At 40.0% G+C, this 11,030-nt stretch overlaps 1 protein-coding gene across 1 annotated transcript; it reads left to right on the top strand.

Moving 5' to 3' along the window:
- Nucleotides 1-26: 26 nt before the first annotated feature.
- mettl4 (methyltransferase 4, N6-adenosine) lies at nucleotides 27-10,726 on the top strand (the record flags this gene model as incomplete). The annotated part of the gene is made up of 8 exons (XM_080514826.1): nucleotides 27-265; nucleotides 1,880-1,945; nucleotides 2,024-2,378; nucleotides 4,269-4,338; nucleotides 4,916-5,090; nucleotides 5,168-5,274; nucleotides 6,018-6,109; nucleotides 10,545-10,726. The coding sequence occupies exons 1-8, from the start codon at nucleotides 47-49 to the stop codon at nucleotides 10,724-10,726; spliced, it is 1,266 nt and encodes a 421-aa protein (XP_080370952.1). The 5' UTR covers nucleotides 27-46.
- Nucleotides 10,727-11,030: the final 304 nt, after the last annotated feature.

Raw genomic sequence — 11,030 nt, 5'->3', positions numbered from 1 at the left:
TGTTTGGACTGCGCGTGCAAACGTATCTGCAAGCTTCCACCCCGTCATGTCTGTGGTGCTGCAGAGCGGCCGAGGCTGCGTCCTGGACGCACGGCCGCCGCTCCTCGACGCGTATTCGCGATGCGTCCGATGGAGAGATGCACAGAAGTCTCATGTGGACTGTCGTTTCAAGTGTTTCCAGGTTTCCAAAAGTCATTTTAGTGCGAATGCCACTGTGGACGGAGGAAACACGAACATGTTGCAAGAAACAGTCAAACCCTCAAAGGTAAACAAAGCTGACGCATTCCAGCGCACACAAGCACATTCACTATGAGTTCAGACGGGAACTCGGAAAGTTACTAAGTTTCGATTTCCCATGAGTTACAACATCTCCCTAAACTAATTTGATTGGCATTTTCAAAACATTAGGCTTTTTAGATTATAATAAAAACACAGATAGATAGAGCTACCCCCGAATATGACCTACCAGGACATTAGAAATTATGACTAAAAGTTACTTGAAACGGCTTATAGAGCAACAATTCCAAAAACATCAGTGATTTCCATTTTTGTTGGAGATTACCCTATATTTCTTTAGTTTGTTAAAAGTTTAGTTTGTTTACATCCATTAACAAAATAAAACAAATGGATACAATGTGAAACCTAAGTTTCCAAAGTTATGAATGCAAGGGAGCAGAAGGAACTATGAACTAATATAAAATGTTCCTTTATGTCCCACACTCGTATAAAAACGTACAACAAAGAATGACACCCTATGAAGGCATTGTGGTGTTTTTCAAATAAACTCAATCTAATTTATGAACCATGATCCAACAGTAATGTGCCAGTAATAAATAGAGATAAATTCAGCTACACCTAACAAATAACCCTCTTAAACGTAACTTTAAGATGCCACTGGTCATTAACTTTAATTTTACTTCCAGTGGTATAAAATGGGGATCGTATGAAGATAGGATTTTAATATATGCAATCCAGTTTTACAAGGCAAACTAGTATATTTTCTTTACTTTGCATAAGTACAACTGTGTGATATTAGCTCACAGGCACTAGTCACCTAGCCTTTAAATAAATGCAAAAGTTGTCACGTCTTCACAGACGAGACCAGCAAAATAATTCAGAAACTACATTATAATAATACATAACATACATGGGGCAACACAATATAGGCATGGGACAATTTCAAAAAAAAAATATGATCAATTGACCACATGCATCCAATATTCATTCCAATCATCCCCTAAACATTGTAAAACTAAACACTTTTAGGTGAAAATGATCTGATGAGTGCATTGTGATTCAATAAAATTGTATGGTTTAAAAGGTCAATTAATGCATTTTTAGTAAACTGTGAGAATCAATTTACAGTATTTGTACAATTGTTTACATATTGTTCACATAACAGAACGACACCCTATGAAGGCATTGTGGTGTTTTTCAAATAAACTCAATCTAATTTATGAACCATGAACCAACATCCCACGCTCATTCCAAAAAGAAATTACTTGAAACTTCTCAGATTCCACTCAGACTCATTGCAGATGAACTTTTACAGAAAACCACCCCGTGATCGTCAGCAAGTCAGTAAAAGCCCCTAAATTTTGAAACATCACACATCTGTACTTTGATTTGAGATTGACATAACTTGAAATATAATTTCAAATGAATTGGATGGATGGAGCACCACCCTACAATGTCACCCAGTGGAATTAAAGTATTCTGATGTTTACTTTATAACGTTTGTTCAAAGTTGGTAAAGTTGAGTAGCTGTAAACGTCTATTTTAACTCTGTATGTAGCATTCAGCCATGTTCAGCAATGAAATAATGCAGATTCCACTTCCGCACAAACAGGAATATTGATGTTATCACTTTGACTTTCAGAAAAGGAAACGGAAGCACAGTGAACTCAACCAGGGTGAAATTGATTCTCAAATCTTTCACGAGAAGGTAAATTTAATCATCCATCCATGCATCCATGCTTTCATTCATACATACAGAGTAACTCTTTAATGTACTTTAATGCAGATCCGGTCAGTTATTCTGGAGGGAACCCGTTCCTTGGTGGATTCGGCCCGATCACTCGGATACCTGACTGGGGAAGCAGACCCATCAAAAGAGCCTCTTCCTTCCCATGAGTGCAACCTTGTGGCTCTTTGCGGAATGGCTAAAGAACTCCCGTTAGTGGCCGGTGAGGAGCAGGCCACTCAGCCACTTGTCACCAAAGACGGCTGCCCGTCGCACGTCGACTTGTTCTCTCGCGTGACGGAGAACCGCTCAGGCCGGGCTTCAGTGGTCACACTGATGGGAGGGGAGTATGTTATACCACCTCACACAGCTTTCTTGCTCTCCGACTTCACACGAATACAACCGCTCGTTCAATGTGAGTACAACACCATTCAAAGATGATCTAAAAGTGAATGTAAGTAATGTGGAGTAGATATGAAACATTTTACCGTCACCGTGCTGCAACTGAACCAGAAATGAAAGCTTTAAAAGCAATAAAAATGTCTAACCAGAGTACTGGTAAACATGCCAGGAAAGCAGCTGTTATCCATTGAGACCAAACTGGATTTATCCGAGGAAAACATTCCTTTTTGTAATGTTGGCAAAATTCTCAATGTTCTTTATGCTGAAAATGGCAAAGGGGAAACACCTGCTATATTATCTCTGGATGCCCATTGAAGGCATTTGATATGACTAAATGGCCTTATCTATTTGCGACACTTCAACAGTTTGGCTTCGGTGACAAATTCATAGAATGGATTCAAATATTATATACTGACCCACAGTCCTTTATATTATGTATGGAGATCAATCCAGCCCATTTCCTCGGTGGTGTGGCGTTCACCAAGGGCACCCATTGTCTCCTTTGCTTTTTAACATCGAATTAGAACCTTTGGCAATTGGTATCAGGAAGTACCCAGAAATTAAAGGTATCAGGCTCGGTGGTGTGGAGACAAGTTTGGCTCTTTATGTGGACGACCTTCTGGTCTGTTTAGCAGACCCAACAGTCTCTGTCCCAATTCTACTGAATTACATAAATTATTTAGCAAAATCCTCTAGCCATGTTATAAATTGGGGAAAAAGTGAATTCATGCCACTCGTGGATCAATTCCCAGATACTTTTCTGAAACATTTACCTTTCAAAGTGGTGACGGACTGTTTTATCCATCTTGGATCAAAATGAACAAGGAACTCGAAGCATCTGTTTAAATGCAACTTCATAGAGGCAGTTAAAAAAACTGAAGGCCAACATTGAATCCTGGAAGACGCTACCCTTATCTATGATTGGACAAGTTAATGCTATCAAAATGGTGGCTGTGCTCAAGTTTTTATATCTTCTGCAAAACCTGCCCCTATTTTTAAATTTATGGTTGGATTCCATAAGGTTACCATTTGTGTGGGGCTATAAATCTCATAGAATGGCTAAAGCTCACATACACAAACCCCTGAAAAAAGACGTTCTTGGACTACCTGTCGTAAAACATTTTTATTGGGCGGCGAACTCCAGGGATCTTGTCTACTGGAGAGACAGCAACGACTGACAGCACCTCATTGCTACAATTAGAAACCCTCTTGTTTTCCAGTCCTGCCTCAATAGATAAGTCAATTCAGAAACATTAAAGAATTCCTTAAAAATATTAAACCAGATAAAAACTGCTTGCCAGACCCTTAGCATTTCTGTTTATGCTCCCATCTGTCAAAACAATCAATTCAAACCTGGACATTCAGATGCAGTGTTCACAGTCTGGAGAGAGAGTGGCATTAAAACCTTTGTAGACTTGTACATTAATGGCCAGTTTGTCTCATTTCAGCAGTTAAGCGCTAAGTTTAATATCCATAAGTCACATTTTTATTGTTACCTTCAGGCTTGACACTATGTTAAACAAAATTGTCCACATTATGAGGCCTCACCCACTATTCACTCTTTTATTGAGAATCTCCTGCTCTCTCCAGATTCCACGCAATTGGCAACACATTTTGTAAATGTTTTTTCAATTTTAGTGTCCTCAGAACAAATTGGGGAAGCATGGACCAAAGATCTGAATTCAGATAGGAGGAAGCGATGTCCCAGATACGTTGCTGTTCAATTCATTCATGGTAAAACTGGTTTGTGATAACAATAGGCCTTGAATTGACATTAACATGGTGTCCCTCCCTGGACTTGGTGCTGTTCAAGCATGACTCTGTCACAACTTTTATAAAAGCAAGTTTGAACGTGCTCATTTGTTTTGATTGACCTGAAATGTTTGTTTTATTTCTCACCCAGGTGGAGCAACGTTTGATCTCATAGTTCTGGATCCACCGTGGGAAAACAAGTCTGTGAAAAGGAGTCGCAGGTAAACTACAAAAAGTACAAGTTATGAATAACAGGATGCAATAAGTTGTATTTTGGATCACTCGTAATCTCCATTAACAGCAGATAATATGTAACATGTCGGATATTAAAAGACCAAGTTTACCCTGAGCAGTGTTGCACAATAGACTTAATGTAATATTTTGAATTGTGTCTCTGTGTCCTTCTAACTGTTCAGGATAGGGAGTGTCTTATCATTGTGGTCCAGGTGCTTTCACCTATCTGCTATTGCTTTTGAATTTCATACATAGAATAATTTGATTAAAGGTTTTCCAAGTGTGAAAACTGAAACTCTTTTGAATGTGTGAGAGGAGACATCATTGCTCTATATTGTTTCTTAAGATACGATTTGAGGAATTTAGATCTGATCTGTTGAAGTAGTTCAATCAGGGAGATTCATTTTATTCTCCTCTGTTTATCCTGAGTATCCATATTAGATTTTCTCCTCTGGGCATTCAGATAATTCACTATGAACAATCAACACTTTCAGAACTATTTGATAACAGTAAAAAGATTGATCGTTATTGCATTCATGCTAATCAAATGTTTCCCCAATGAAGGTACAGTTCATTGCCATCATCCCAGCTGAAACGACTGCCAGTGCCCCTCCTGGCATCTCCAAACTGTTTAGTGGTCACCTGGGTAACGAACCGGCCCAGCCATCGGCGTTTCGTCCGCGACGAGCTCTATCCACACTGGGGGGTGGAAGTGTTGGCCGAATGGTTCTGGGTCAAGGTGAAGAACTTGTCCAGGAGCGTCACCTGCTGTGTTCGTTTCAGACTTTTCACAGGTTTGCTCTTTGCCCCTCCCAGGTCACCACATCTGGGCAGTTTGTGTTTCCACTGGATTCACAGCACAAGAAGCCGTATGAAGTGCTCGTGCTTGGCCGATATCGTTCCACTGCAGGTACCCCAGCAAGGTAGGGGTTGTTTCAGTTCTCCATGTGCCACTATGCACACCCTTCGTGAGCGAGCCCTTAACGCCGGGGTGTCAAACACATTTAGGAGCAAAATTCAGTCTCAGCTGGGCCTGAGCATTAAAATGTGAGAACAATCACACTTGAAGTAGTACTATTTGAAAACACTAAAAGGATTGATCGTTTTGTTTACAAGCAGTGCTGCCATCTGCTGGTCAGGTCTGTTTAAGTCATGTCTTGCAATCACCACTGTTAATTCAATGGTCCATCTTCAAGTTCACAAATCAGGAAACACCGTTAATTTTATGAGAAGAAAAATTCAGTTTGATGTCTTTGATATTTTTACATGTTGAACAGATTATGCAGCAGGTTGGATTAGACCCAGTAGGAGGTGGGTTTTGGCCTGTTGGGCCACATATGTTTTACACCCTTGCCTTAAAGGACTTTAACCAACTATTCTAGATTTTCTATTTATTTTCACTGCATTCTGTCCCGTGTGTGTGTGTGTGTGTGTGTGTGTGTGTGTGTGTGTGTGTGTGTGTGTGTGTGTGTGTGTGTGTGTGTGTGTGTGTGTGTGTGTGTGTGTGTGTGTGTGTGTGTGTGTGTGTGTGTGTGTGTGTGTGTTAGAGATAAAGAGAATATTATCTAGCTTGTTCGAAATAAATTAACTAAATAAAGGACTAGATCAAAGGAAAAATAATGCACGTGACTGAATCTTTTGACTCCTTCATCCCAACGGTTTCCAGCCCATCGGGGACATCAGAGGTATTTGTGGAGGACCAGCGTTTGATCGTCAGCGTCCCTTCAGCACTGCACTCCCAGAAGCCTTCACTGTCAGGTAAACATTGAGAGCAGTGTTATAATCTGCCACCAGAGGGCAATGCTGCAACACTAGAGATTTTTATCTTGTCAAACTTTGGCTGACAACCTTGAAATCGTCTCACATTCTGCTGTCAAAGGCATTATGGTGTTGAAGTTTCTGAAGTTTATATGAATGACGGTCTTAACAGCTTTGCCCTGATCTTATGGAAGATGACGGTTCATTTATCTGATATATATGACTATACTTTGTTTTAGTTCAAGATTAAGCACTGAAATAGTCGTGTGAATTCATTAAACATACTTTACTTATTTCACACATATAAATGATTTTTTGAAGACAAAAGAAACTGCTTAAGTACAACATGCATCAGTTCTATTTCTCTTTATAATAGAAGGAGCTGAATCCTCAAACCATAATGAGTTTAAGTTGTCAGACTAGAGACCAGTTTTGCTCAAATGTCAAATTTGTCCTATTTGCACTGATTGCAGTTTAACAAGCCTTGACTCCCAACATCCACTCCGCTTCTTGAATCAGTGTAAGACACTGACAATGAATATGCAGGGACTATGAAGAAGAGAGTCTTGACGTCATTTCACTTGCTCTCAGGGGAACGCGATTTATTGTGCAGTATGGGGAGCGAAACGCAGCCAGTGTTTGTTGGTGTGAAGAATATGGAAGAAGCAGGATACATTGATTGAAATCGTAATGCCTCCATTGCAGAGCTGTGATACTATAGAGATGAAGCAGATTAAGATGCAGATCATGTGCAGTTGTCGTATGTGACTCTTTTGTCCACATTAAATCCTCGTAGTTGGTTTAACCTGAACTGGTTTATTCAAACAAAAGACTTTGGACTTGGAGTTTTGTCTACAATTTGCTTACAATGCACACATTAAGTATTTATTTGTCGTTTGACTGCTGTATAAACCGCAGTCTGTCGTGACATATTAGAGGCCACTGACACAACTCTTGCAGAGATGTCATAAATTCACAACAATTCATTTCAGATGATGATTTAATACCTGGAGGATGTGCTTTTCTTTTCCTCCTCTCCTTCTGTGAGTTTTGCAACTGCTACTTCAATCCAGTAATAGATGCAACTGATGGGAATTTCAAATGTTTCCCCGAGACCTTTGGCATCATCCATCCTGACGTTTCTTTCTTTCATTCCAAGCCATCATCCCTTTTAAGCGTGAAGCTACTTTCTTTCTTTTTGTTTTTTTGTTTTTTTCTTATTGAACGTGTCAGGGCTTCTCGAGTCAGTGGGCAGCCACGGTGGCGTGAAGCTGCAGCCCTCAAGCCCACGGCAGCAGTGAACTCTGACCCACTTCACTTCCTCTCTCAGATGGGGCTCCTGTCACTGACATGCTTGGTTGCTATGGAAGGATAAAGGGTCTCCATATAGCAGATACTTGGGTCCTTACAGAGATTGTCGCTTGCAGATGCAATAAAGTTTTAGCGCTTTAAAACAGAAGTGTTTTCTCTGGATCATCATTGGTGGAGCTACCTTTTGTTTTTAGCCTTTTGTTTCAATTGTATTTGGGTGCAAGTTGCAGCACAGCCACTAGAGGCTGCTTGTGGATTGTTTGAACTCTCAGGATCAACTCCACATTTAAGGATGGTCTAAAAATGATGTAATTGTTGCAGGCTAATTGAAAAATTGTCACAGTGTCTTTTAAAAAAAAATTATTAATATGTTCACCTGTTGTGTATAAATAATAAGGAAGACCAGCTAACTCAGCAGGATCATCAGATAAACACCTTATTCTGCAAAATTTGCAGTGGTTATGTTGTTTTGAGGAAAATAAATCCCCTTGCTGCTAAATCCTCCTTTACGTTCACATGGTGTACTTTGTCAAAGGACTTTTTAAGGTCTCCATATCGTACCTGAGTATTTACCTTTATGAGGATGAGTCAGAGTTCGACTAAAGGACCCAAAGCAACTGATGTTAACGGTTATCGATCCAATAGCTGCAAAAGGTGAGAAATTCCACAGTGACAGTTTAATCAATAGTGATTTGATGCCAAGACTTCCTGTTTTTATAAAGTTCTAAATGAGTAAAGTTTTGAGCAAAATTTGTGTTTTCTTTTATATATACATATTCTCCAGGCAAGTTTGCTTTAATTAGAAAAAATTATGCTTTCTATCATGCATCCATCCATGCACCATGCCGCTTAGGGTGGGAGGGCACTGCAGCCAGTCCGTCTAATTAAAAGAGAAATCAGGGTACATCCTGGACATGAGTAATTTATTAGAACTTTTCACCTTTGTATTTGAGTACATTTCAGAACGTCTATAGGTTTTTTTTATACTCTCACTTAATGGAATTAAGAATTGGCACATTTAAGGACGCAAGGTGAAAAGCAAACATTTGCACTTAAGAAGTGTATAGCATCAGTGCAGTAGTGTTCATGTATCCATAAGTATTCAAAATAAGATAGTTTTATAGAACCAACTCTACCGAGATATATGGTGTGCTGTAATTCAAAAGCTATAAACGTGTCCTTTGTGGTTAAAGTGCCCATTTTAAATGGAAAACTAATACAGAAGTGTTGCATTCCGATGAGTGTGTCATGAAAAAGTTTCTATGTTAATTTGTTTGCTGAACTGTAATTGAGATGGTGGAATCAAATGAGTTTGCTCTGACTTGAATAAACCTGCAGAGAATCTGAAGAGCCTGTAAGGCTGGGACTCGAGCGGGGCCTGTGACTTGTCCAGAGAGTAGTTAAATAGCACCTTCCTTTGCCTCCAGTGTTTCTTGACAGGAGTCTGGTTCGCTGTCCCGTTTCAAAGTTAAGGAGACAATTAGACCTTTTATTCTCTATCCAACTTTGAGAGCTGACTCACCAGTTGGGACTGAATTAGTGGAAGAGATGCGTGTTTGGCCTTTCCACACCATGGCTGTGTCTCACTGACGTTCACATTAAAAAAAAAAAGTGGGGGGGGGTTTGTGCAGGTTGGATTGTTTTGAGGTGCAGGCTTTTGAGCTCATTAAATCTCCAAGTGTTGGCTGAGACGAGTGTCAGGGTGGCTTGAGCGCGCACAAGAGTAGAGATGGAGCAGCAGAAGGGCAGAGAAAGTGAAACGTACCTTGTCAGGTGGGCCTCTCCTGGAATATCATCACTTATAAAGCCAAGGTCACTGCCAGTCTCCACACAGAAAAATCTCTGCTGTGGTGTGAAGGAGCTGGGCAGCTGCCAACGCCGTCTCTCTGCTTATTACAGGGTAGCAAGCCAAGTGCTCGCTGAAGACTTGGATGAATAATGCTACAGCCTAACTTTGAGTCCGTTTAAACATTCAGTGTGTTTTTGTTGTTGTTCAAAGAGCCGCACCTTTCTATACCCGCTTTATCCAACCTATTATATGAAAGGCAGGTCAAACACACATTGATTCAGGTTGTAAGACTGATAGTATAATAAACTTCTCACTGCAAGATCTAAATGTCTTCACTAAAATCAATATGATTTCAATCATTTAAATTTTAACTGTTTTTAGTATTTAAAAAAAAAGAAGAAATTTCTGAATATATATGTGTTGAAGTGGTTATTGTGTAACTGGGGGTGTGAATCATGAATCATCTCTGCAGTGTCTATCCTCCCTGCTGCATAGCCAGTAACTGAAATAATTCACCTATTGTGTTTTTTTTTTGCATTACAATTCCCACTTGAATATAAGTCACAGTACAAAATATGCCGCAAAGAGGGAAAAAAAAGCACATATAAATGATGTTTAAGATGTGTTTATTTTCCCAAGAGCATACCTAACTGCGCCTTTGATAAACTTTGGCCAGCAGCTGTTTGAGAACTCATCTGTGAATCACAGCTCTGGTCATTCAGCTTTTAACCCACGATTGGCCTTCTTTGTTTATCTTCGTCTTTGTCTTTTGGCCAATTCTTTGCAGGTTTTGTCAAACACTCCAAGGTCTTAAACATATAGCGTATTTAAACATTTGCACTTCTTGCGAATTCAGTCAAGTAGCATTATATTGTCGCACAGTGTCACCTAGTGGTGCATGATATTTTAGATGCTTCTTAATCTGCCAGATGAACCACAAAAAAAAAGGGTGACTCATAGGTTGACTTGCGATAATCAATAAGTCACAGCCCCATCATGTCTCATACCGCCCATTTGTCCCTGATCGATGGTGTTTTGAGACATTCTAGCTGAGACCTGAAAAACCTGAGACTTTCATTCTTTCTGGGCAGATCTTTGGAAATAAGCACATAGTTTTTAAAGGCCGGTTTTATAGAAGAGCCGTCATTTTAAGTAGGTTTAATGCAGATTGATTACATGCATGCTAGTTGATTTAATGGACTTACTTTAGAAAGATCCAGCTCAGTTGTTGCAAGTACCAACTTTATTTAAGATGTATAAATATATGACAGAACACACACACCCTCAGTTTTGAAAAAAAAAAACATTTCTCTCCCTCCTTTGCTTTCTTCTCAGACGTCTTGAAACCATACGTCGGCACTGAAGCCAAGTGCTTGGAGCTGTTTGCACGGAGTCTTCAACCTGGATGGACCAGCTGGGGCAATGAAGTGCTCAAATTTCAGCACACAAGCTATTTTACTTTGGCGGCGCCTGCAGATGATCAAGCAGACGTCTCGCAAGACAACAGCAAAAGCTGATTGTCAATCCACAGTTCCACGGATACTCAGCTGACCCGGGAAAACCTGACCTCCTCATTGCCGCCCCTCCACTCTCTACCAATAACTGAACTCTGACACCTGCAACTATTTTACTTCTTTCCTTTTAATAATGATTCGGCTCTGAAATATTTCTTCACAAGCTTCTTTTGATCTGTACTTTTCATGCATGTGAGACCTTTGATTTCTTCCTAGGGTCTGGGCACATTCACTAAGGTTGAAACACAAGTCTGATGATGCACTTGGAGAGATGAAAGTGCATTTCTGTGCAGCCGTTCTTAACCCA

The sequence above is a fragment of the Blennius ocellaris genome, assembly GCF_963422515.1.
Source record: "Blennius ocellaris genome assembly, chromosome: 19".
Taxonomy (NCBI): domain Eukaryota; kingdom Metazoa; phylum Chordata; class Actinopteri; order Blenniiformes; family Blenniidae; genus Blennius; species Blennius ocellaris.
Note: the sequence above shows the minus strand (reverse complement) of the source record. Positions and strands in the feature narration are given on the sequence as shown.